Source organism: Onychostruthus taczanowskii, unplaced genomic scaffold (genome assembly GCF_017590055.1).
Source record: "Onychostruthus taczanowskii isolate IOZ18803 unplaced genomic scaffold, ASM1759005v1 scaffold4, whole genome shotgun sequence".
Taxonomy (NCBI): Eukaryota; Metazoa; Chordata; class Aves; order Passeriformes; family Passeridae; genus Onychostruthus; species Onychostruthus taczanowskii.
This window is the reverse complement of record NW_024501459.1, coordinates 10,764,494-10,792,357: the sequence shown is the minus strand read 5'-3', so window position 1 is coordinate 10,792,357 and position 27,864 is coordinate 10,764,494. Positions and strand designations below refer to the sequence as shown.

The 27,864-nt window shown below is 40.2% G+C and overlaps 1 protein-coding gene across 1 annotated transcript; it reads right to left on the bottom strand.

Moving 5' to 3' along the window:
* Positions 1–132: 132 nt before the first annotated feature.
* RDH10 (retinol dehydrogenase 10) lies at positions 133–26,360 on the bottom strand. The gene is made up of 6 exons (XM_041412964.1): positions 25,706–26,360; positions 24,998–25,236; positions 5,371–5,469; positions 3,915–4,060; positions 3,473–3,604; positions 133–1,530 (listed from the first exon to the last, which is right to left on the bottom strand). Exons 1-6 carry the CDS (start codon positions 25,995–25,997, stop codon positions 1,407–1,409), a joined length of 1,032 nt encoding a protein of 343 aa, XP_041268898.1. The 5' UTR covers positions 25,998–26,360; the 3' UTR covers positions 133–1,406.
* Between the last annotated feature and the right edge of the window lie 1,504 nt (positions 26,361–27,864).

The window sequence follows — 27,864 nt, the reverse complement described above, 5'->3', positions numbered from 1 at the left end:
ACTGTAAACCATGTAGATGACAAAGTAGATGCAGGAGTTGAGCCATAAATATTTGATATGTGTTGACACCAAGAGTTGTGCAACATGCAGCTTGTGTTAGTTCAGTCTTGAAAGGAAACATTCCAATCACCGTTTTAAGGAAAAGGTGGCTCACTTTAATAACCACAGGCATTGGTCACTATTTAACAAGACATTCTAAAAAAAGTAATCACAATTTTTCTGATAGTAGTTTACAAGTGGATGGTATACATTAAGATACAGAGGTAGAATTTCACTTTTACAATGCTTCACTAATACAGATTACCAAATTCAAGGCACAAAATTGTTCATTTTACAAAAAATACTGTAAAAATGTCATTTGCTGTTCTACAACGTGAGTACAACTCAAAAAAAATCTTTACACCCTTTCATATTCTGAATGTAGAATTGCATCAGGCATTATTCTATTTCTCCTTTGCTAATAATTGGCATTTGACCAGCACTTACATAAACAGTTTGTATCTCAGCTGAGTTGCTTTGTCTTTTAGGCACAAGTCCAGTTAGAGAATTCAACACAACAGTTTCCTTGGGGGGTGGGGGAACTCTGTCAGAAGTAAGAATGAGGAAGAAGAAATGAAACATGTAGTCCATAATAGTAAATTGGACTCTGACATATAGAGGGAAATGGAACAGAGCATATTTCAAATTAAGTCAACTTGGAAAAAAAAGTCAAATTAAATCACTGACTGCATTCCTAAAAAAAAACAGATGCCCAGTACAAGTTTGCTTTGACAGTATGTAAGACATTCATTTGCCTTTGAATTGGCAGAGATTTACAAATTTCTTTTCATCTTTGTTTAAATAGAACACACACAGTTGCAACAAAAGAGAATTACACCACAATTTGGCAATGTGTCCTTTAGAAAACGTGAATGGGTGAAGAGATGCATTCAGAAACTGTCCTTGAATTTGCTATAAGATCATGAGCAGTAGCTTAAATTGCAAGATTTCCCTCCTTCCTAAGTAACATAAGGAAAGTCAAACCATTTCTGAAGCATTCCATCTTCTGGTTGGAGACAGCTCTTAGAAGCCTTAGCAGACTAAGAAAGAGATATCACACAGTGCATCCCTACAACAAGTAGTATGACTAGTTTACTGTACATACAGTGATATTCTAAAGGACAATGGTGGCAGCTACATTGTAAATTCATTTGAGTTACCTATCACATTTCCCAAGTACTCTAGTCAGTTTTATTTACAGTATATAAAAATCCATTGATCTTTAGAGTTCAATACACAGGTTTAGGACCCAAGAGAATGCCACAGTAAGATGTTGACATTTGCATCCGTTAGATGCAAGTGCACTTTGCAATTCAGTCATGTAACATTATTGCATTCACCTATAAATGTTAGTCCATCCAAAACTGTTAAATTCCATTTTTTGCTTCATTGTTGTTTGTAGCCTGTTTCCGTTGAGCGATGAAAGGATACATACACTTGTCTGCTCCCAAAAATCGATACATGCATACCACTGCTTCAAATGGCAGAATACTGGGAAAAAGAGGTTATAGATTTGTTAGAAGACAGCATAAAACAAAATCTCTGCTTACGTGCACTTGTAAATACATGTACTTACATGCACTATGCACTTGGACTCCTTAAAAATAATATAATACCTATTGGAGAGTCTTCTCAAAAGACTTAAAGGACTTTTATTTCACAGGGATACTTTCAGAGAGAATTGAAATTCTAGAGTCCCAATCATACAGGCAAGCAGAAAGGAGAAAGAAGCTGTTTATTCACATGCTTCCATCTTAGACCAGATTTTCTGTTTCTTCACAAGCAGTGTGATTGTTTTAAAGAAAAGGGGCAGGGGGGATGGGGGGCATCACAGAAGGCCTGGTAAAAGCAAAGCGTCTGCTAAAAGCCACATCAGCAGAGGTCATCAGACATTTAAGATATTCTTTAATGTGGGATTAGTGTTAGTTAACGCCATTCTTTGATCACCAGATGTCTAACAACCTTGATTTATATTCTAAACTCAATCATCCATCCTCAAGAAGAAAGGTCCAAAGTAAAGAGAGCAATTTCCTTCCCCCCCTCCAGATAAAATTCTAAGAGGTGATTATGTGATGGGTACCTGGCTACAGATCCTCCCCTTGTTCTTACATGAACAAAACATTGTTTATATTTCAAGTGTAATACTCAGGGGCTCTAGTGAAGGAATAAAATGGGATTCCTCAGGCCCTGGGAATGGCAGCAGGCACTTGTTCAGTAGCAAGCAGTACAATTCCAGCCATTAGGAGTAATGACCACTAAAGCACCAAGAAGTAGATGTCACTGGTACAGGTGTCTCCAGTGCCAGCAGTACTGCTTGTGCAGTGACTGGAGGGCCTTTGATCTAAAGGCTGCTGCCTGGGGCACAGATTATGCAGAAGCTTTGATCTCCCTGTTGGAAGCTGAAGTGTTGAACCAAGAAAACCCAAAGGGCTTTTGATGTGGCTGTTGCTGCTGTAAGGCACCGCTTGCGCAGGAAGCGCTGAAGCACCCTCTGAGCTTCTGGGTGAAGGAGTTAGTTCTTAAATATACTGACAGCAGCCTTCATTTGGTGTCAGAATAGACACATACATCTCTCTTCCAGGAAAGAGGTGAGCAGTGAATATACCTCTTTTTTTGATGAGCCTGTCTACCAAGAGACACTTGAACCAGAGGAGAATAACCACCTTGTAAGTGGAATAAAAAATACCAAGGTGCTCAGTTTCAACCATCCCTTGCAGAAAGAAAATAATACAATGCTATATTTTATAGATTCCTCCCACACACTACAGATTTAAAACAAAACACAGACACCTGTGAAGCTGTTCTCCATAAACTATAATTCTAGTGATGTTATATCATAGGAATTGAAGCAGCTCCTGCATTATCCTGCATCACTGAAATATTAGCCTGGTTGCAGATAGAAACAGTTTTCATTCTACAACTTCAGTGTGTTAGAATGAAAGAATTCCTTTAAATAGACCTTTTGCCAAACTTAGACTCTGAAAATTACTTCTGAAAGTACCAATTTGCAGTTTATCTACCATATCTGTGCAAGTTCTGAAGAATCTGCAGGTGGGAAGGGCCTTCTCACACACTTGTTCTAGAAACAAGCAGCTAGAGATTTCTTTGCTGATAGCTGCCTCATTCCTAAAGAGGAATTCAAACAGTGGAATTAGAAGTCTGTTAAAAAGAAAATAGGAATCCAAGGAGGATGGAAGACACAAGAAGGTTAAAACAAAGATGCATAGATACACAGGACTTCAGTTAAATGAGGCTTCCCAAGCAAGCAACCTGAAAGTTTGCAAGCCAAGCGAGACTTATGAATTCTAGCAAAATGGCACCTATGGCCTGTGTGGGTGGCAGAGTGCTTGTATCCAGCAAGTGGACATGAAACTGGACATGCTCATGTATTTTGTGGATTGCATTGCCAAATAACTGGCACTTCAGTTCTTACCTTTTCATGAAGGTGACCATGTACATGAGGCGAGGTGTGCAGATCATTGGCTGGTCTGTAAGGATGGCTCTCATAGCCTGTTTGACACAGTATTCAGGTTTCAAGGGTGGAAGGAAAGGCTCAATTTCTTTTCTGGAACATTTGATTAAGACAGATTAATAGGATACCCAAAGGACCACAGACCCCAGTGAACAGTTCATTAACTCAATTTCTTTGGAACTTTTTTATATTCACTGTTAAGTTACAAAGACTATAGCTCAAAACTTGCATTGTCTGGGTGCAAAGGACAGAAGACAGTGAATTCAGAAAGTCTCTTTTTGAGTCTAACACTAACATATTCTAAAGCAGATATAATATTTAACATTTTTATGGTAGCACTTGAGTTATCTTTAAATACTTTTATGACACTACAAGCACAGAGCAGAAAGAGAATACTACTCACCTGATCCTGCACCCTCTAAACATTCCTGTATCTACAAGATAAGGGCAGACTAAAGTAGTTTTGATTCCATCCTTTTCAGCAGCCTTCAATTCATGGCTCAAAGACTCATGGAAGCCTACAGCTCCAAATTTGCTGGCACAATAATCCTGTGTTGACAATGAACGAAGCAGGAAAAAAAGAAAAAAAGGGACAGATATGAATGATGTTCAAAGCCAGCATACCTGAGGTGATTCTGCAGAGATTTTCAAAGCAACAACAGAAGATGCCCACTGAATAGAGCATCACATCAACTCATTTATCATTTTACTTTTGAGGTAATTAGCACAGAATCATGAAAGCAGGAAATCTGAATGTAGGAGGATATTACCTTGGATTCAAATCTTTTGAATCAGGCAGTCTCACATGACAAGTTACTCCAATTACCAGTTTGCTTAATAATAAATGGTGCAACAAAGGACTGAGATACCTAATACTACCTTGGGTCAGATTTGAAAAAGCTTGAAGAGTTGGCAGGGCATAGGTGTAAAAATCCTAAAAGTGTTATTTTCATGGTTAGTTTCAACAGAAGACACAACCAATATTTGAGTTTTTCTATGAGATGCACAAATAACTCAAACACTACTGCTGTCTATGCAAGTACTTTTTATTGTTGCTGAACTAAGTGCGCTTTCAGTTGGATGTATCCATCTCTGTTGGTGGTCACACCCAGTCTAGGAAATTCCTTGTAGCTTTCTCAAGACAGTAAACACTCTAAAAAGCCCTAAGTTACACCATCTTCATTCATTTATGCTATGAAACACTGCAGTTTAAGGTCCTGGATTGAGCCTTACCTATATGCAAAGAAGCCTACACTTATGGGGTAATATGACCATTATTATTTTAGACACCTTAATTAATTTTCACTAACTGAATGCTTTTGTTCACATTTGCACTTGTATTAGTGACTTAAAAAATGACAAGCTCTAATCCTAACTTATTTTTACGCACCAGATAACTCTCACAAACTGGAGTTCTCAAACACCTGCTAGTGAAGCAGGTGAGCCATATATTCTAGAATGCTTGCAGTCATTTCCTCACAGAAACAAACATTACTTTTGAAAGCCCTTGCCTTTGGCTTCAAGCTTAGCACTGAAGAATTTGACAGGAATAGGTTGAATGGCTCCTTTCAAGTTCCTAATTTATTAGGTAACGCAAAGATCACCTGGCATTCTGAAATCCCCAGCCATCCTAGGTTTTTGCTCTAAGTGCCAACTCCACCATCCAAGTAAATGAATGCAATGCCTGGCCAAGTCCTGTGGCTCCCACTCACAGGGAGCCATGTGTTGATATGGTACTCAGCACCATAATCTCCAAATATCTTTGAAGATTTGACCTTATTTCCTCTAGCTGATAATATTAAAAAAAATTATCTTTGGCAAAAAGTGCCAAATTTTTTGTTCATTATAGTCTAACAAACCTCCACTCCAGCAGTACTGAATAACCCCAAGGAACTTGCAACTGTCACAATGTGTCCATGGTTCATTTCCAGCATCTTGGGAAGGAATGCTTTAGTGGTCTACAAAGTAAAACAAAACAAAAAACAACAAAGTACATGTAAGTAACAAAGAAAAAACCACTTCATGAACAAGTTACATTAGCAATGAGGTCTCAGAACCTCTCAGTTTGTTATCAAGAATATAGAAATACAATCATTTTGCACATTTTGAATTTGAGGTTGTCAAAAATGCTAACAGAAAACCTACAGCTTGTTTGTGAATCCAGAGAGCAAGGCAGCAAGGATTATATCTACAGAAATCCTAAGGTTAAAAGATCAGTTGAGCTCAGACGTGTTTATTTTTCCAGAAGAGACTCGTTATCAGAAGGAGATAATTTGATCTTAAAATGGAAGCCACATTTTTTTAGACAGAAAATAAAATGCAAAGTGTTTAATTACACCATCCAGCACGTCTCTGTTGAGGCCAGTACCAATTATCAGTTCTAATTATTAATAGTGTTTTTTAAGTTAGATATTTATAATTTTATCCAAGTAACTTATTGCCTTAGGAATTTTATATTAAAAGAAATACTACAGGTGGAGTTTTTGCTGTAGTTACTTTTTACCCACAATAGAGCCAACATCTGCTAGTTTAAATTACTTCCCATCTTTATTAGTATCCATAGCACTGCTACAGCTAAAACGATATACATTTGTGTTACTAATTCCTTGAAAGTTTAAAAATAAAACAAAATAAATCTTAAGATGAAACTTTAATTTTAACCTCCAATTTTTATGTTTTGATTATAACAAAATTTGTTTCTGTTTAAAAACCTGAGTCAGAATAAACATCTTTTAAAAAATAAGTTTTAAGCAACACACATTGAAGGTACTTGCTGGAAGATCACTCCTACCAGAATCTTTATCATCTCTCTTCTGAAGCTGACTCAACACGTCCCCATTTTAAGTAAGTATTAAGCAGAACACCATATTTACAACAAAAATCAATGAACTAGTAAAATGGTATGTGTAGTTATGATGTACTTCAGCTTTTAGGTTGTCAGTGTACTACATGAGATCACTTCTAAATTGCTCAAGAACTTCAGACAATGCTTTTTAATCATAAACATGACTAGTTAATATGTTAATCTATAAATGACAGAGCTACTAATCTATTCCAACTCAGTACCATGAATGCTTTATCCTCCCAAAAACCAACTTTTCCCATGTAATTTGTATCCAAACTCAGAGCATGCAAATACCCTTTAAATATTTCCTACTTGCTTAATTGTTGGTCTGAGTCTTGTCAGCTGCATTCTTAAAAAGACATGCAAACTATAGCTCAATCCATCTAATTCCATTCTTATGCTGTCTGCATTTTCCAATCACAGACGTCAGGACAGTTTTGCTTTAATGATTTTCACATGTTCTTGTACAACATTTTTGCCTGCAGGTGTTAAATGACTAATCCAGACCTCCTAACACCACACAAAAGAGTGTTTTCACTGGACAGCTGGCAGATGATAGAAGATTAACAGACCTCCTGACTCCTTGCCTTTTCTACTGTTGATTCATACAACTCCTAGATTCTGTCATAACTACATAACAAAGCTAATTATAAAAAATAATCTGACAGCAAGCTGCCTTGCATTTGTTTCTTTCCTCATGGCAGGAATCTCTAAACCTCTTACACAGAGCCTCGGACAAGAATTCAGTTTGCTGTTAAACTAATCTGTGCCAGGCACACAAAGTTTCAGCCTCTCTTCCCATGTTGCACGGCAACAAAGCCGAGTCATCATCGGGCACGGCCACCCGAAAAAGAGGCTTCGCTTGGACGGCACTGAAGTTTTACAGAGTGTTCTTTATTTGCAGCCTGCCTTGCACACTGCAACACCAACGGTGTGTATGCCAACCCTGATCCTCTGTGCTATCCCTGTACGACATCCACGCTCCCAGCTCAGTCCTGCTAAATGATTTACTCCACTCCCCAACATTTGTCAGCTCCATCAGCAGTTTCCACTTATGTCTCAGCTATCTGTCCACATCACATTGGAATGACTGATTGCCACCTCACATTGCCAGAAATCTTGATAATGCAGACTGAAGCTCTGGCTGCAAACCACAGCAACTACAGAAAAGGGCCCTTGAAGTTTGTCTTGGGGTGGAGAGAGAAGGGAAAGAAGTAGTGACAGATTTTTTTCCTACCACTTTCAAGGCATGAGTCAGTATTGTCTTCCAAGAAATGAACGGGCAAGTGCACCAAGCTATTATTTTGCTATGGCACTGCTTTTTTACCTCCTTTTTTTTTTTGTTTTTAATATGGTGAACTATAACTATGTGTTTGTAAATGTCTATTAGCTTGGCTGAGGAAGAGAATTTTCAAAGTTATATATGTATATATGTATATATAAATATGCAACATAAGAGACTAGTAAATTTCAGAAAGCCCATTCAACTATGCCATACTATTTCAAAGCATAAAGATTATAAAAACTGAGTTTTCAGAGTTTGTGGATAAAGTTACCCATTTTCAACCAGATGAAATAGGCACATTACAAATACAGCTTGCTGAGAACACTTTTGGGTGACGTCTTCAGCATCTCAAGTGCAGACTTGAACAACTCCCATCAGCAGAACTACAGTCACTTCATGTAAGTCATCTCTTAAAAGCCATTTATGGCTAAATTGGAAAAAAACCCACAGCTCATCTACTTTAAAGAAAGAAATTCATGGAAATCTTTGCATGAGACCTCAGTGTTCCGAGACAGCCTGTTCAGAGCAAGCCCTATATTTTGTCATGGCACATTATCCCAAAAATCCACTTAAAATCTGAAGCTGAGCGAGTCTATAAAGATATCATAACTATCATATGTAGAAAACTTAGCAGTCAACTATCAGCATCTCCACTAAATGGATGTCAGAGAAAGTCATCTCAATTGCTGCCATCCTCCAGCCATCTGCAGCAGCTGGGAGTCAGCACTTGAAAACAAGCACTGTCAGAGGCAGACACACCCTACCGGGGGATGCATTTCCAGGCTCAGAGTAAATGCTTGCCCACTGCTCCTCCCAGCCTCCTCTCGCTGGGAAAAACAATCCCAAAGTGAAGTTATTCTTTCGTGGTATAAGCAATCCCCAAATAAATCAGTGTTCTTACTGAGCTTCTGGCACCACACACGTCCTTGATCAAAGCAGCTTCCTCCATACTCTGATTCCCAGTTTTTCTACCCGTTACATAAACCAGATCAACCTAGTTTCTTGTTTCTAGTTTCTTTCAGCTTCAACTACATCTGCCCACCAGACCTGAAGTCTTCTGTGTGCTTGTTGTGCTGCTGACAAACTAGTTAAGAGTTTGACTGGTGTCGGGCAAGATGCCTCCTGGGTGGCCTTCCCATCTGGAGTTTGTCTGAACAGGTACACAGACCACATTAGTCTTCTGAGGTGATGCATGGACATGCTAATCCTCCATTAAAAAAAAAAAAAAAGTTAGACACAAAGCAAAAGATGGGTTTTGTCCATGGCATTAGAGGTCATGAACCAGGCCCCCAAAATAATTCAAATCAAGTCAAGTGGTTTAATCGAACTATCTGCCTTCTGGTTTGATCCTCGAAGCTTCAGTTTTACCTCTCACAGCTGCACAGGAAGACATTTAACCAAAACATAGAAGTATTTAAAGTCAGAGCTGGGTCATTTATTCATGACAAACACATCACAGTTTTCAACATTGAGGAGAAACCAGTAAGTAGAATATAGAGGATGAAACATTAGGGTGGACAGTCAGGGAAGTTATGCAGTGTTCAATATCGAGAAATGCAAGTTAAGCATCTTCTTCACCCAAAATTAACTTTTTGGTTTTTTTTTAAAGGGAAAGAAAAACCCAACAAAAACCAAAATAAAAAAGAAAATCCTAAAAGCATAGTGAGAACATGAATTTTCTAACCTGCAGCATACTTTAGATAGATAGAAACTAAGTAGAAGAGACAGAACATATAAAGCTGTTGTGAACAGAGTAGAGCTAGTTATTCAAATTAGTTCAGTCCTTAAGATTTTTGGAACCTAGAGATTAATTTCTAATCTTCTGAGCATGTTCCTCTATGTTTTTGAATATACCAATAACAGCAAACTATTCCCAGTAGCTGTAACCAAACTTCTATTTCATGTGCACCCAGCTTAAATGACTTATTTCTCACAAGTGTGAAACTGAACAAGCATTTACATGTCACTTCATAGCTTTCGTAATCTGTTCTCAACATTTTGGTTTACGGCAAATTAACTTCTAACAGTCTAGCACTTCTTCCCTCCCCTTCCCCAAATTCTTTAGTTCCATTCTTAATGAAACAAAACTCCAAAGATTGTGCAACACAAAGAGCAGCACAGCTGCAATGTCAAGACAAATTAGTCTAAATACAGCAAATGAGAATATGAAGAAATACTGTGTTTGGGAAAGTGATTTTTTTAATTAAATTTCAGATTAATTATTTTTAAAGAAGAAAGCAAGCATCCACAGAAAACAATGTTAGCTGTATGCAGTTCAAAACAATGGATACTGAATGCAGAAAGCACACCAAAGTAGAAAAGTATGTGCTACCTCATGTTTAGAAAGTTGCCTTTATAGCAAAGAAAGAAATAAACAGGTACCAACATATAAGGTCTTTGAAGTTTCTCTTTTTCAATACAATACATTTCTTCATACTTTCTGCCTTCTCTCAACAGCCTTTCTAAACTATTTTAATGGCATAAACAAGCTGTATTACTGTAAGGTTCAAGTACTTTATGCCAAAATCTATGCCAAAGCCAGTTTCCATAACGCTCCTTCAGGTAAGGAGCATTGTTATTCTTTTGAGGCTTATCAAAAGAGGTGAGTTTTCACATCACTAGTTACACACAACAGTGGTGCACTGGTATAACAGAGAAAACATTTTCTCCCAAGCCACAGCTATTCTTGACGGCCAGAGCAACTGCCTAACAGCACAAGTGAGTGCACTTCTGGGTAAATGCATTGTTTCATCTTCATATTAAAAACTATTCAGGCAAATCCAAGAAGCAAAATTAGCGTGGTTATGCAAGGACTCACATTCAGATACCTCTGGGAACTAAGGAGTCTCTGGAACTACCAGAGACCATAGTAGCCTGCTGCCACAATTGCTAATTTGTTAATTTAACTAACAGTGACTAGAAAGGTTTTTAATCTAAAATACATGTTATATCCTCCTTCTTCTTTAGCATGGACATGCAGTCTTCTTTTCTTCCTATTCTTCTTCAAAGCCTACAGCACAGCACACTGCAAGTTCTCTTACTCCTGTGCAGGACAGCACGTGGCCACTCCACCCTAGAACCAAACAGAGATTTCCACATGCCCCAGTTTCTTGTTCCATTCCAGTAATTGAGAAGAAATGCACCAAGGCCTGACAAAAGAGCTTTTTGTGCAGTCTTACCTGTAGCAGGTTTTTCCAAACTATGTGGTATTGCACTAATGCACCACTATATATGCTGAAAGGGAAAGGAAGATGCCTGAAAGGCAGAAAACCCCCATGGCAAGCTTATCAGTAAACACACTAAAGTTATTTTCAGCTACAGTCATATAGCCCAATTTATTTCAGAAGACAGCCACTTTACATACAGTTTATAAACACAGGTTAAAACCTCACTTACAGGATTACAGGGAAGGTCATCACCAAATGGTTCAAGAAAAGGCCTTGAAAATATACCCTAGAACTATTTCATAGGAGGATTCATTGAAGTTAGGCAATGTAATATCCAAAATGCCTTCTTATGCACCAAAGTATGAAGTTGCAAGCCTGCCTTTAACCATCTATTTTCCTTCTAGCTTTTTTATTTGGTTCCAAAAAGAACTGAGAACAATTACTTGTCATTTGCATGATCATCTCAATTACTTTTCCCATATAGCCTCCACATCCGTCCTGAATTCCCCTCTACAAGCATCTCTGAAATGTTAGCTTAAAGTGGGAATAGTAACTGCACTATGACTACATGAAAATACCAAGGAGTGAGTTGAAGACTAGAGAGACCACACAACACAAAGGATGTGGCTCTGACAGTAACAGGCTGAATACAGCAGGCAGACAGAAGTCTATAACTACTGTTGACCTTGCTAACACAAGGGACCAAAGCTGTACTTTAAAGGACCTCAGATGTCTCTACTGACTGTTTTCAAGAACTGCTGGGCCCCTTCTGGATAATTAGCCACTGTCTAAGTAAATATTTGAATAGCTGTGGAAATTAGAACTATTTTTGATCTTTGGTTTCTATTCACAAGAAACGATAATGAACTATAGGTCAGAATTGCAGTCTTCTTAGAGTAATGAATTAAAAAATAAAGTCACATTTCTCTAATTTTTTTCAATAGGACTACCCAGATCCTTTTGAAGCAAAAAGGATCAGAAGTTTTTGTGTTAAAAGCAAAATAGGAAACTATTCACAGATTGTCCTCAAGTGTGCCTTGCACAGGCCCTGCATTCAGAACAAAAAAGCTAGACCTTCCAATATTTCATCTCAAAAGAAATCCCTTTGTTATTTATCTCCTGGCAGGCAACACAACATTTAAGTTCTCACTGAAGGTTTATTTGTCCTTCACATAAAAACCCACTGTTTTGGGGCCACGCGGATTCCTTTAATATTGAACTGCACCAGCAGTTAATGCTTAACATACATGCACTGTAATAATGCTACAATTGCCATGCAACCAGGAGCCCACTAAAGAACATGACAGAATTAAACAAAAGTCCATCATGATGATGAGTAACACAGAAACAAAGCCACACATACAGTCCCCAATACCTTGGATAGCCTACATTAGCACACAGAGATAAATATACTCAGTTTAAGAAGTGAAGGTAATAAAATGAATACCATCAAGACGTTAAGCCACAAATGAAAAGAAACATCAATTAATTTAAAACTGTATTTAATTTACTGAGAAATAGTAATGGCATACTTTTCTTCTCTCCCAAAGCTGCAAGAAATACTGCATTGAAGTACATGAAGTCTTAGATTAGTAAAAACATAAGCTATTACTTTATTCACTTGGTTTATAATTTATTATTAATTTATGGAAGTAATTTTCTCTACCATCATGACCAATGTACATACATAAAATCCCCCGTTTCTCAACAGACATATCAAATCAGCAAAGAAGCATTAAAGTTGCACAAAACAAGGTTAAATCCTATTTATGGAAGTTTGTAAGTGGGTTTGTTAGTAGCAATAGGCATCTGTCACACCATTTGCTGAAGAATAAGTATGCTACAGACCACATTTACATTACTACATTGTTTAGCATCTGTATTGTTTAGGGTTCAGTTCCAGAATTTCTCCAGTTTTCAAAGCCAATAGTCACCACTTTTCCTATGAAGAGTTCAGTTATCATAGTGGTTCCTCTTTTACATGGAGCTAACTCATGTTGAGTTTATCAGACAAAAGCTGAAACTGAATTAAATAGTTTCCTTAATCAGAACTTAGTGTCACAAAGCTGTTTACAATGGGTAGACAGTAAAGATAAGATAAGTAATGCTATTAAACAAAAAAAGCACACAGGAAACTAATACCACTAGTTATCTCTCAAACATTAATCATTGATTTCCACTCTTTACTACTAGAACTAATTATGCTATGCCTAGGGCAACTGAACATTGCCTTTTGTGTAGTTTGTTAACAAGGCTTAGCTTAAAAAGGCTGTGTCTACATGAAAAATGCTTAGGGAAGGACATTGCAACAGAAACTTTTATTAATGTTGTCTTATCACATCACTACTTTTTCTCCCCCTCCTTCCTTAAGGACTTAATTTCCTGTGATCTTACCCCACACTGGGGCAGAAAACAGCTTTGTTCTCTTTCTCATCTAAAGTGTAGGTTAAGTACTCAAGAACACTACTTAAGTAATACAATTCTGACTTCAGAAACTAGCCTCTTGAGCATCAATGTGGAAAAGGTGTCACTGTAAGCTTTATAGTGCTCTGCTGCTAATCAGACTTCAAGATCTCTTCAGCAGAGCTTTTCTGCATCCCCCATCTTTTCATCAAACTAGATTTTGTGCGCACCATAACCTTGAGCAGGGGTTTAGGTACATAGAACACAGGCAAAAGTAGTCCTAATTTCTCCTAAAGAACACTTTTCACATCTGTTTAGAAGTCACTACTATATATAGTTTCTGGGCATGAAGAAATTGAGGTATTCAAGCTGAACTACCCTTGATATTGCTATACCAGCAAATGGAATTAAGAGCCTTTATGTTACTGATATGCAGTCTCCACCTTTCTGCTCCCAAGAACTTCTGTATTTCTTCTTCCTAAGATATTTTAAATTTATGTGTTTTTTAAAATTATTTCCATCTTCAGATGTCAGGCCTGAACTGAAAAGTGTCCAACCCTTCTAATGTCTATATGCCACCAGCTATTTTTGTGCAGACATCTAGTTGCCTTTAAAGGACATGTTTGTACCTACACAAAACCATAAATGCACACCGACTTGTCCATGTCCGCCTGTACTTGCTGATACTGCTTGGCTGATGTGTAAGTGCTTCTTATATATGCAGCAATACACATAACTGCTTCAATCACTGGTTATACATTTGGACTTCTTCCCTCCAGAGTCTGCAAGTCTTTGATTTCATACAGCTATGAAAAACAAAGCACATTCTCACAGGTTGCCCAGAAAGGTGATGAAAATCTCCATCCTTAGAGGAATTAGAAAGCTGTTTGGGCACAAGCCTGGGCAATTGGCCTTGGGGTGGCCCAGCTTCAGCAGGGGAGATGGACCTGATGACCTTCAGAGGCCACTTCCCACCTCAGCCATTCTGTGATTCTCCACTTACGTACACTAATTCCCTGTTCAACAGCCCGTTCCCTCTTTCTCTCACAGAGGAAGAAGTTCATAAGATAGCAGAGACCTTGCACTCTTCATCACTGTGTTAACTGCAAGTTTATCAACACAGAATCTTAACTAACTGGAAAGGACGCCAACTCCTCTGCTACATCTCTCCTGTATCTCTCTGACAGGAGCTCTTGCTTGCAATAAATTATCCTGATCTGAAACAGTGTCTGTTCTACTTCCATTTCTCCTTTGGTCTCAAGCCCCTTCTGCTGGACGGAGGACCCAATGAAGCAGTGCAGAGCACTCAGCTGAATTCTTGAGGAAGTAACATATTTAAGCCAAGTTCAGCACATACATGTACCATATTGTTTTCAAAAAACTAATTATGCCCCCCTATCAGAAGTCTATCAGAAGTCCTCCAGTAACTACAGTACCATGCCAGCTTCTTTAGAACATTCTGAGCCCTCAGAAACAATTTTTCGTACTTTGAATTTTAATGGTTTTAAAGCTTAGAGCAATCCAAACATACTGGATTCTTGACAGCTAGCAATGAACAGTGAAAAGGAGTATCTCTACCTAAGTCATGTAAAAGTGTAAAACATAAATTGCCAACGATGTTTGTTGTAAATGCCAAAGTAATCTAAAAGATGAGATTGAAAAATAGAGGTAAGATGGCATAGTAAGAGAGTCATTGGAGGCCCAGCTATGTGTTTAATCCACCTTACACATAAAACAAGCAAGTCTAGACCAACGTGGAACTTCCCCAGACAGCACAAATTTAGGGCACAACTAAGCACAATAACCGAAGGTTTCAAAGTACTCACTTGCAAAAGCTGACCTCTTCCCTCCTGCTCAAAGGTATTTTATTAGACAAGCTGATATTTATTCTCTGTAAATATTAATCTCATACTACTCTCAGACTATCATAGCTATCCAACCATAATTACTATTAATTTAAATGAAGTATTACACAGTTGGCAGCCACTGAAAAGTAAGATGCATCTTAGAAAGTGAATCCTTCCGCTCAAATCTGCCAGGTCAATATTTGAGCTTTCTATATAGCCACGACTAACAAAGAGCTCCAATGTGGCTGTGACAGCACAGATACACTCCTGCAAATTCAGGAATTTAAATTACAGTCTGAGCAGGTAGCAGCACCAACCTTGTACTCTTCCACAGGCAGATCTGTCAGTAAAGATGACCTAAAAATAGGTTTATTCAAATATCAAATTTGAAATTACTTTAGAGTTTTCTACTTAAGTAAAACAGGAAGTTAACACTTGCCTACTCCTCCTCACAAAAGGTGGCTTAAGCCCTGCTGAAGTCAAGTGACTAGAAATTCTACTTTGTTTATATACTGACAAATGGCTGCGTCAAAGGATTTGTAGCGTTTCAGAGCTATGTTGACATTAGTGTAACAAACACATTAGTCCCTCACCTTCATTAGCACAAGTTTGCAGCAAATGTCCAACCATTTGGAGAGCAGTTATTTATTGCCAGCTATTTGATAATCTTGACAAAAATGAAAACATGCCTCTATGAGTCTGTGAAAAATACACATAACAAATTCATTTTAGAAAAAACTATAAGATAAGAGCTCAGAATATTTTATTCAGTGAACAAGAACAGAATCCAACTTTTAAATCCACGTTTTTCTCCAGCTTGCCATAAGTTTAGTCATCTTCTGGACTATTTAGTAAAGTTTGGTATTTTAGTCTACAGGTTTCCAAAACATGACTAGAGAACAGTACTGTCAGAACTGCTTACAGAAAATATGGAGTCATCATTCATGTTTTATGATTTATGTAGCAGGCTTTTTAAGAAGTGGCTAAGCAGAAAGGGACTGCCATATTTTATAGATACCTTAAGGCCAGTACCTCTGTAACAATGCAATTCCTAGAGTACTTGCAGGCAGATGAAAGCTGAGTCACTTTACTGATCCTGCCCAACTCAGTCCCCAAGTCATTGTTTTGAATCATTTCCTTCATAACAAGGAAAGTGATTATGCTACAACCAAATATCTCACAAGAGGAACAAGACTAGAAGGAAAGTTTCTCTTTCTACATGGCAGTCTTACCGACTGAAAACAGAAAACTAAGGAAGATGATATAGCTGAATAGAGATTTAACTTCAGTATTTCTTCAGGAAACAGTAAGACCCTAAAAGACTATGGCTTCCTGCAAAGTAAGTCACTGAACAAGAAGTAACATTTCTAAAATGCATGAAGCTTTTAGGTTTTTTAAAAACCCAGGTGTTTATGCTTCATACTTCTCCCCACCCTTCCACAAAAGGGTGTACAGAAAATAAATAGTCTCAGCAGGTAAATTTTTGCTTCATAAGCCAACAAAGGATAAAATGATCAAAAGACTCCAGCTAATACAGTGACTAAACCAGCAACTAATGCAATTTTCAAAGATTCTGCTTGCACAGGCATTTTAAATAAACATCAGCAAACTACTCACTTTCTTAGGGGGTGAGTCTTCAGAGAGAGAAATAATTCCTTTGCCTGTCTGTGGAAACTATGCTTATTTCCCACAAGCTGAAACACAGCTCCAGCCTCATTTTTTTCCACATTCTGTGTTAGTAAAACTGATTTCCAGAGAAGTCAAACAGTGCAGTAGGCATAGAGATCACAGCAATCATAGTATTGTTTCAAGGTAAATAAACTAAAGCTGTTAACACAGCATTACCTGATGTGTACAGAAAGCTAGCTTACCTTTATCTAAGGGTTTTAACAGTTGTAATTAAAATACTGACATCTCTTTTGAAGTCAAGTCGTTGTAGCCAGACTGTTATGCCAGTGGAGGATTTTTGTTATGGCCTGGAATCATTTATGACTACTTAATTATTTAGAGGATGTAAATCCTACTCAGAAAAAAAAAAAAAAAAGTCCAAGAATGAGGTTTCACTAGGATAATCAAAGAGGCCCTGTTCAGCTATGTGGTTTTATCCTATTCCTCTTCACCTTTTCCCCAACACACTGGCTACTCCAAGTCTGAAATGCTGATGAGGTGATCCTAGCCTTCAAACAGAAAAATGAATCAACCTGGGCAAGAAAACTGGCAGCTTTCCTCCCTGCCCTGCAGACAAGTTAGTGAGCTGAACCAGCTCACTCTAACACCAGCTTAATATAAAAACTAGCTCAAGGAATGATATAGATTCAAGAGATGGTCCCATAAGACAGGCTGCCTCGTAGTTTCATCCTAGATCAACAGGAATTTTGGACAAGCTACTTTTAAACACACACTCGTGAGGTTTTTTCTAAAACAACGCTGAAAAGGGGAGTGCTCGAGAAGCTGTCACACAAGTTCAAACAGATGGCAGAAGCAACCAGCACCAGGGCACATTTAGGTGCAGAATTCAACAGCCAAACAAACTTGAATTTCAAAAGGCTCACACTAAGTCAGCCACCTCAGCTCTGCAGCTGTTCCAACATATCTTGGCCTACCATGCCCTCCTATCCCAGTTGTGATAACTCACTCATGTCAAGTGTTAATTTGACTGACATATAAATCATTTTACTAATATAATTATTTACAAGAACAGAGTGTTCATTCAAAAGTGTAAGCACAGATGTAAATCTTGCCCTATTTGTGACATATCTGCTTTCAAACTAAACCCTCAACCCCCAAGATTCTATGAATCTCAAAATCTATGCCTACTCACCTATATTGTAACTGCATTTTTGAAAGACTGAAAAACTCTAATTTTTAGCAGATGAAGAAGTCTAAGACCACAGGTAAAAGCACAAAGCATCACATGCAAATCAGCTTCAGTTTGCCTTTGCAGAAAGACATCTGCCATTTTTCACAAAAGACAGAGTTATCAGTAAGTCAGTTTTACCATCAGTGTCAATAGCCAGAAACCTCAAAGGTCAAAGGGAGCAAGGCTTATCAAGTGAATGATGCACTGGCTTTTACATACAGAGAATTGTGGAAAGATTTAGTACTAGAGTACATGAAAAATCCTTTCCTACTTGCAGAAAAACCCCGGAAGCGAAATCAAAGCATGAGAAGCATTGGGAGAGAATAATAGTTCACAGCCGATAAGGATAAAAGTAGAAAAGATTTAGGAAGTGCAGTGCTAAAATGACAGAGATGGTGCTAGAAAACATAACATTCATCTTTCCTCAGCCTATCTAGTCAGAGTAATTGATGACACTGAGAGCTATGAAAAAGGATTGCTTACCCACACAGATCATTTAAGAAAGGTCTTAGGCAGTGTTGCAAACACTGGGTTAACAGGACACTTGGCTGCATCATAATTAGGATTGCTTTTCTCCACCACTGAGCACACAAACTCAGCTGTCTTCTCCAATTCTGCTACAGTCACTTAGGTATTACAGAATGTTAATAACATAATGACACAAAATTAACTTAGCCAGTTTTCATAAAATAAAGGTGGATGTTACCTGTATGCGGAAGAATCTGGAACTTTAAACTCCAGTGCCCTCCTAACCTCTACAGGACAAGAAAGGCATACACATGGCCTTTCAGATTAGTATTTCACTGAAATATTGAAGAGCTGCTCTCTCCACTTCTAGCAAGATTAGGCACCACACTGGCAAAGACCACTGTCACATTCAAGGTTTTCCTGTCTCCCCACATCCTTCACAAGTAACTGCATAATTGCAGACCAAAGCCAGGTCAGAGGTTTTTGCTTATTCAGCTGACCTACTGCGTTCCATAAGAAGGAGGAATATAACCATCACACTGATCATTCATCCAGGACCATGCCTTCAGAGAAGATTAGCAGTCCTGAAAACATTCACACAGTTTGATGACAAGTCTCTAAGCCTCAGAAAAAATCACAGGACACTAAAGAGTGAGATTATCCCAAGTGCCTTACTTCTGCAAGCTATACTGCAACTCCAGCTTCATTTTAGATGGATGTAGAATTGCAAGCCACTTAATAATTAATACTTCAGATATGTTTCAAGTAGTCTTGGCATGGTCTCTTCAGGACAACTTTCCCTTTCCTTAAGTGAACTTTCACAATGCTTTTCTGTGAAACATTACAGTTTTCACCTGAATTCTTCAAGCTTAATGCAGTTTAGCAAATGGAAGTAAATAGTTGATCACACCTTGTGCTACCACCTTGGACACCAATCTACAGGCAACAAACAATTCATGGGTCGCAATCTGAAAATCTCTATTTTTCTGTTCCTTGAGACTCTAAGATCTGTGTGCCTTTCAAGTGGTGCAGCAAATTAAATTCCAAAGTATGTCTGAGAGAAGCTGTCACAAAAGCTTGTAACTGTAGCAGTTCAAGAAAAACACTGTGGAAGGTCATTTTAAGCTGTTAACCGACTGGAATGAAAATCAAATACTTTACACCATCAGTGAGAGGGAAGGGAAATGCACAAATTCAGCTGTCATTTGAACAAAAGAAGTCAGCATTCTACATCACGCAAGGAAGATGCTCTAGCACAGAAAGTATATGTAGGAAAGCTGATATTGTAACACATTCAAAAAAATCTTCAATATGATTTTCCCACAGCCCTGAGTGTTGCTAACTATTCAAGAGTGCTGTAATTTATTCTGCTCACACTCCTTGAAATGTAACTACTTATTTATCATCAAGATACAGTAGACAACGAAGAACCAGGACAGAACAGACTCAATAGCCCTTAGGGGCTAGAGCTGAGAAACACGTGGAACAACTACAGTTTGGTGGGCAGCACTGTGGAATCCCAATTATAGATGCTCAAACTCATGATTCCCACACAAGGCAAACGAAGAGGCGTTTTGCATAAAACTAAGACCTACCTAGCACCCCATCCCTACACGCTCAGCTATGTGCGTTGACTCTTCATATGAGTACATTGCCAAAAGATTCATTTTTATCCTCTTCCATTACTATTCTGAAACTGGTGTAAGATTGGTGCTATGGTCAAAGCTCAGACATACAGACACCTAATTAAAGGGTCTGGATTGGTGTCTGCATCAAAAAAGAAAACCTTAAAAAAAAAAAAAGAATATTTTTAAGTGATCACTATGGCTAAAACATGATTATAAAGCTAAGATACAGATATACACAAATTGCAAGATACAGGCTATAAAATTAAAGACTGCACGATGGTGGCTGACAACTGTGCTTAACACAATGCTAGTCCTCATAGACCATAAAGTAAACCCAAAAGGAAAGCTCTGAACCAGCAGCATTGTGCCCCTTTAACTCTACCATATATATATATATATATCCACCCCTTTACTTTCCAAAACTTGCACTAAGTACACTCCTTTATAAAATGGGAAAGTGCAGTTCTCTAGAGCCTGCATCTGGAAGATTGTATTTACTCATTTGATATATTCCCTCTATTTTTTGAGAAATGAACCCAAAAACATATGAACAGCAGAACCATACCAAAGCATTTATAAGTTTTAAGTATGACTAATATGACTATTTCAATAGCTAAGAGTATGATTGCTTTTTCCTTCATGCTCACTACCCAGCATGCTACCACAGTATATGAAACACATGTGCTGTCCAGGGTAATTTACTGGTGGCATGGAGTTGGAATAATTGAGCAAAGGAAGAGCTAGTTTTGATGATACTTTTTGAATCACACACAAATGTTTTGCTTGAACTTGATCCGGCTAATTTTTCAAAGAAGCAAGTCAAGAACATGTAGATTAAACTTTGTAAGTGAACTTGCTCATCTTAATGAGCATCATCATTAAAAAGAAAAAAACCCAACAATTAAAGCTAACTTCACTCATCTGAAATACTAAATATAGCTGGGTGGCCTGTTAGTGGAATATTCTGTCTATATTTGATCAGCAGTGCTAGAATCCTAAATTTGATAGCAAAAATTAAAAATCATGCCAACAGGCCAAAAGACTTAGCAGGGTATATGATAAGCTGCGTTTTCTTCCATAGAATATTGTGTCCACATTATGTGTAATACTTCTGTATTTGAACTACAACTATAGGCACAAGTGAGCTTTATTTAACAACAGGGAGCTTGAAGAGAAGACAATACATAAATACTGATACATTATAGGTAACTATAGGCTATAGCAATCCTGTCAATTTAATGAGACTGATAAGTACAGCAGCTGCATCAATAGGTATTTGATTTAGTAACTCTGCATTAATCATCTTCCCAAGGTATATTTAAATTGTAGAGGTTTTCATGAATGTCCTAAATATCTGAGTACTGTTTCCCTCTCTAATCAGTATTTATCTCCCCCCACTAATGCCAGGCCATCTGAAAATTACTTCAATTCCTACAGAGATGCCAGCATATCTTCAAAAAATCAAGCAGCTGTAAATAAATGGGAAAAAAAATACCCAGGCTAAGAAAGCAGTACACAAGTCTTTAAACTCTGGATCCAAGTCTCTCTCTATATGGCTTTTTTTTTTTTTTTTTTTTTTTTAATATGACAGAGCTGGAGCAGAATGCTTTTGCTTCCCCCTTATGGTAACTTGAAGACAGCTCTAGGAGGAAAGCTTTAAGCTGAAATATTTGAGGTATCCACACGACAGGGAAACACAGATCACTGATCTCTTAGAGCTGAAGACCTGTTGTACAGAAGGATCTTCATGCCACAGAATTTCAGAACCTGCTCATCACCCTGCACTGGCCCCTTCCCCAGCAACCAAAACTAGAAGGAATGCCCAGGTATTATAGTGATGTCCAATATTCATATTTACTTATCCAGCAATAGATTATTTTTCCAGAAGACATGTTAGAGTAGGTACAAGACTCTCAGATTGTCCCAAAATTAAGAGTTTGTAGTTTTATTCGATATGGAGCCATTCTCTAAACCACAGTATTTTTGATACTTTATCTTTATTGTAAAACTACAAGAAAAAAGTCCAATTCCTATATCTACTAAAATCTGATTTAGCAACAGCTTTAAGTTATATTGTGAAAACATTTTTGAAATTTGAATCCTGACACATCATAGAAAGAAAATTTCCTAGTCTGTAGAAATTCAGTTCTAATAATTGACAAGTGTAGCCAAGTAAGTTATTCTTGCAACAGACTGGCAGGAAAGATAGTGTTACACTCTTGCTACAATTTTATGCATCTGCAAATTATAGTAAACCAGAGCTGGCTTATTTCAAACTGGGAATGGATTTTGCCCCTATGTTTTCAATATCAGAAGCATTCAAGTTATCACAGCATGAAATAACAGGTTTTTAATACTGCAGTCGATTTTATGCTGTGGAAATTGCTACATGATGCAGTGGTGACATTTTTATATAGAACACTCATAGGAAGGATTACACAAATCATGCATGTCAGCAAAATGGAAAGCATCTGTTCAGGCTGTTGCATGCTGCTAAGGCTCTCTCGACTGCCAGTCTGTGATATGGTACATAGCCCAGTTGGAGTCACAACAGCAAAACGGTGACAGATTTTCATGCCACTGCCTACTGCAGAAGTTGGGCAGTCTTCCGATGGTAGCTGCTGACACAAAAGCAAGATCAGATCACCTGCATTCTGCATGGAGAACAGGCAATTAATCTGATGTCAAATATTTCAAGGGACAGTACTAGAGCCTTATTTTCAGTTTTATATAGAAACATATTGAGGCTTGATTAATGATCAAGGGATGAAAAAAAATTTCCCCCAAACCACATTAAAAAACAAAAAAAAACAAAACACCGCAACACACCAAAACCCCAGAAAGCACAGACACTTAACTACTGAAGTAATATTACATGCAAGATCCATGTCTTTACAAAATCCATTTACAGTTTTTTGGACTAAACACCCTCCAAGAATACTTAAAAGCCTACATAATGCTCCAGAGTATTAGCTTTGCTTTTGGACCACCAGTTTAGCTGACACGGAAAAGACTAGCTGTATAAGACTTCACACATCTAGACACATTGTTCTATTTAAGTCAGCATTGACTTGCATCAAAAAAGTTGGCTTCAAATCAGCTGATTCAGATGATATCTTATGAATTAAGTAGTATTACTTTCAACAGAAGTCCACCCACTATTGGTCAAGCCAATCTTTTCTGGGACCATGAAGGGGAATACAAGAAAAAGAGCTTTGCCAACAGCAAAAAAAAAAAAAATGCGCGCAAAAAAAAAAAAAAAAAAAAAAAAAAGGCAGGACATAGAATCTACAGGAAGTTTACATATGAACAGATCCTCAATTAAATCTAAAGGGTGTTGACTACTCCTTTAAAACTTAAGCCAAAATCAAGTTCCGCAGTCCAGACATAGCTATACTTCTTGGAGTATTTTTTTTTTAAAGCCACTTTACACTAACACTTAGAGATAGATGAATGGAACTGTTATGGAAACTCAATCATAGCAATACTAGAATCTAAGTTTAGTTTTCTATTACTGTAAGACTCAGAACACACAGAGTGCTTTAAAAAGGTCTCTGAAACTGTTATAAATAAGTGTATGACTTAGGCCTGAAGGAAGAACAGCTGGCGAATTTAGGATCCTCCCATATTTTAACTCACGGTGATGTCATAATTTAGAGTTCTTGGAAACTGTCAATTCAACATTTAAGCCACATCAATAACAGTCATTAAATCTACTACACATCTCTATTGGCTTAAGCACCAATTTAACTTTCATTAAGGGGAACACACAGAACTCTTAATTATAAGAAGTCACATAAGCATTCTCAGATTGCTTTAAAATATACACTTTAAGACTTTAAAAGAGCTTCTAAACATACTATCTCCTGTGCACTCTCTGCAAGCTTTACAATACACTGGAAAGAGACTGCTCTGCCATTAAGTGTTTCACAGTGCAGATTTGAAGGGGCTCCTTTAGGGTTATGAAACACCATTTCATTTCCATGTTAAAAAGTTGGCTTGGGAGGGCCTTCTAAGTTTTGAAGATGAGGCACTTTATAAAATTGTATTATGAAAAGGTAAGATCAGTCAAAGAAGGTTTAAGTCGAAGTACATTTCAGATTGCCTAATCCTTTCATTGTTATGCAAGTGTATTTCATAACCTTATTTGAGGAATCAAAGAACAGTTTTAATACTAACAATGGTCTCAGTCTGACAGCTAATGCTAACCCAAGTGTGCATCATGCCCTCCTTCAACACTCCAATTTATGTAACTCCACACCACTATGGGTCTAAAAATAAACCACATGGGAAAACAAGAGTAAGACCACATACTCTTTCTCCTTAATTAGCACCTGCTAGTTGTGGAGACAATACCATCCCAGAAACCACAGTTAAGATTTTCCTACTTCTACAGGCAGCTTCCAGAGAAAGCCATGAGGATAAACATGCAGGATTCCTGAAAAAGTGTTCCTGGCTTGATTTCTTGGGAAATCTTTTTTGCCTTTCCTCCCAGCCTTCAAAACAAACAATTTGCCTCCAAGGCAATTCAAATAACATTTTCAGCAGGGGTTTTAAAGATTTTTTTTTCCAGAAATGTGCAAGTTTGCTATTGTAATCATCATTAAAACTGTATATTAAAGTTGCTAATGTGCTGGCAGAAGAGTACATGAAGAAAGAAGCCATTCATTAACAGTAACAACCTACAAGCAGATTCAGAGATTATTGCTTGTAAAGGATTTAATATCCAAAGCTACAGAAATGGCCACAAGACTTAAAACTCTAGATTCTAGGAGGATACAGCTGATTTAAAACTATTTGCTCACAATCTTATTACCAGCATATTAAACAGAACAGTCCATTCAAAACAAGAAAAACCCAAACCAGTAATCTACAAGTGAAAAAGAACAAGTGCAAACCTCAAGGAGACAGAAGTCCTGCAACGGCAGTTCATTACCCAAAATTAATTACCAAAAAGGGCAGCAGAAAGGAGTTTATAGTTACCCAGAAGTGTGCGTGACAGTTAACCATCATGGTCCTCTCAATAAGCTCATCAGGACACTCCAGGAGATGGTGCCCGGAGACCACACCAGCATTGTTAACCAGGACAGACACCTCGCCAACCTCCTTGCGGACCCTCTCAGCTGTCATGTAGACATTCTCTCTTTTGCCCACATCACAGGTGTACGTGTAAACCTGCAAGTTGCAATGGGGCAGCACATCTTTCTCTCCATCTCCGGCCACTAAAGAACACAGATAAGAGAACAGAAGGGGTGGGGGGCAATAAAGTTCTTGCTCATATTTTGACATTCAAACAAGCAGCTGAAGCAGAAACAGCAAATACCATTTCAAACCACCAAAACTTCTATTTACTTTGGTATCATTGCAGTACAGCAGGAGTCAGCTATTTACTATCGCTGCTACGTGTTTTAGGAAAAGCTGCAGGTTTTAAAGCAGCTGCCGGAGTCCGAAGCTCCGCGGAGCGGGTCTGCGCTCACCGCTGCGGGCACAGGGCCGGCTCTGGCTGGCAAAGCACCGTCGGGGCGTCTGATACTCCTGCGCCCGGCGGTCTCCAGCCCGGAGCCGCTCCCAGGGCCCGCCGCAGGTGAGCGCTGCTCCGGGCTGGACCCGCCGGGCGCGCAGCCCCAGCTCCCTCTGCCCCGGGCCGGGCAGGTGAGCGGCGGGGACAGCGCGGGGAGCCCCGCCGCTTACCTCCGGGGGCGGCAGCGGCCGCCTCCTCGGCCATCTCCCGGTAGATGTGCCGCACCATGCCCGCCGTCTCCTCGTTGCTCTGCGTGTTGATGTCCCACAGCACCAGAAGCGCCCGGCGCCGGGCGAACTCCAGGGCGAAGAGGCGGCCCAGGCCGCTGCCCGCCCCGGTGATCAGGCACACCTGCCCCGCCACACTTTTCTCTTTGGGCCGCACCAGCCACTTGGCCGCGGCCAGCACGAACGCCCACAGCACTCGGAAAGTCACCACGAAGAACTCCAGCAGGATGTTCATGCTGCCGGACCGCGGGGCCGGCGGCACGGAGCCTCCTCGCCGCCCGGCACCCCGAACTGGAGCCGCCGCTGCCCGGGACCGCCCGCCGCGGGCACCGAGGGAGGCTCCGCTCACGGGGGTCCCGCCGCCGAGCTCCCCCGCTCCGTGCCGCTCGCCCCCGCAGCCCCGCCTCAGTCACACACGCCGAGGACGGAGCCTGGACACGGCGCTGCCTGCCTGCCCGCTCGCCACCTCCCTGTCCTGCCCCGTCCCGCCCGCGGCCCCGCTACTGGCAGTGAACATCTTGCTCGCTCGGCCCCTCTATATAGGGCGGACCGGGCGGCCGAGCCCCTCCTCCGGGCCGGCCCATCCCGCCCCGCATTCCCGGGACCCCCCGCCCCCGCCCCGCTCCGCCCCGCCGCCGGGGGAGGTCCCCGACGGGAACGGGGACGGGACGGCCGGTGCTTTGCGCCGCTCGGGGCGGGAGTCCCGGCAGCTCCCGGCGGCTCCAGCCCGCTGCAGCCCGCCCTCGGACTACAAGTCCCGGGGTGCGCCGCGCCCCGCCGGAGCGCCATCTCGGGTGCGGTGCCGCAGCGCGGGTTAGAGGAACGCGCACGGGCGCTAAAGGGTCGTGCTCGGGGCTAGAGACGCAGCGAAGCTGGAAGCCCACGGGAACCACCGGGCCACCGCAGGATGCACGATGCCCGCGTGCCTGGGGATCCTCTGCTGAGCTGTGAGAAACCGCTGAGGAAAACTCCCATGGCTTCTTGGTCTGTCTGCCAAGTACAGAGGTCACTGATACTTCACCCGCCATTGACTGAAATAGGAGCTCACAGGTGCCAGCACACGGAAAGTATTTTCTTCTGTGCGATAACAGCGGCCGCTCCCTGTAGCTGGGCACCCTGAGGCCGCCCGGAGCCGGAGCATCCCGCTCCTCCATTGCCAGTTCCAAGAGGATGAGGACCAGAGCGTGCCCTTGCGATTTCTGGGTGTGCAGGACTCATCCCACTGCCTCTGCTCGCCTGCAGCCGTGTGCCTTAAGGGCACGACGCTGCGCTTGCTTCCCTGTGTAGCCGCCAGTTTTCAGAAAAGTGGGAACTTTGTGAACGCTGCTTTTCGGATTGGGCAAGTTCGAGTTCAAAAGTTTTAGAAGAAAGTACAGACAACCTCTTGCTTAAATACATACTGCAGGTGGTTTTGCGTGCTGATTTTAATCCCCCCCCGTCCCCCCCCCTTTATAATACTGTTAATGAGATCAAGTAATACAAAAGTCTGTATCAGCATAAAGTGACACTATAGTTAAAAAATGAACATTGATACACCTGTAACTAGCATCCAGAGCACTCTCAATAACGTTCTGAGGCACTAGTGCTGTGCGACACCTCTGCGTGCTGTTAATTGGCAACAAATAAAGTCAGTAAACGCAGAGCTCGGCATTCCTTATCCCCAGCACTGCTGTCTACACGTTTTTTTACACCGGACAGTCCTTTGCTGATAAGAGTTCCACTAATTTATCTTCTCCCCGCGCGTGTGCAGTGATGTGCCTGGGTGATTTTAGGCACGCACGGGATGAGGTTTAGGAGCCACAGTCGTAAGCAGCCTTCCAAGCTGCTGCGCTGGGCAGCGCTGCTTCCCGAGCCGCCCTCCCTTCTCCACAGCGCAGTTACTGATTCCGCATGGCGAACCGAAAAGATGCCCAGCCTGACGAAAACACCTCCCGGCAGAAACGCAGCCCGTGGTTCCCGTGCGTCCCGGCGAAGGATCCCGCGGGCAGCATTCCCTCCCCGCTGAGCCCCCGTTCCCGCCGCGGTACTGAGCGCGGGCGGGAGGTGGCGTCCCGCAGGCATTGGGGACGGGGATCAGGGCTGAAACGGGGAAATCCTGCCGC

Bases quoted from the DNA above. Each gene is read 5' to 3' on its own strand.
- RDH10 (XM_041412964.1), bottom strand. From the start codon at position 25,997: ATGAACATCCTGCTGGAGTTCTTCGTGGTGACTTTCCGAGTGCTGTGG. The intron at 25,237-25,705 runs GTAAGCGGCGGG...TGTGTTCTTTAG, and splicing joins GGCCGCTGCCGCCCCCGGAG to TGGCCGGAGATGGAGAGAAA. The intron at 4,061-5,370 runs GTTTGTTAGACT...TTGTCAACACAG, and splicing joins TCAGTACTGCTGGAGTGGAG to GATTATTGTGCCAGCAAATT.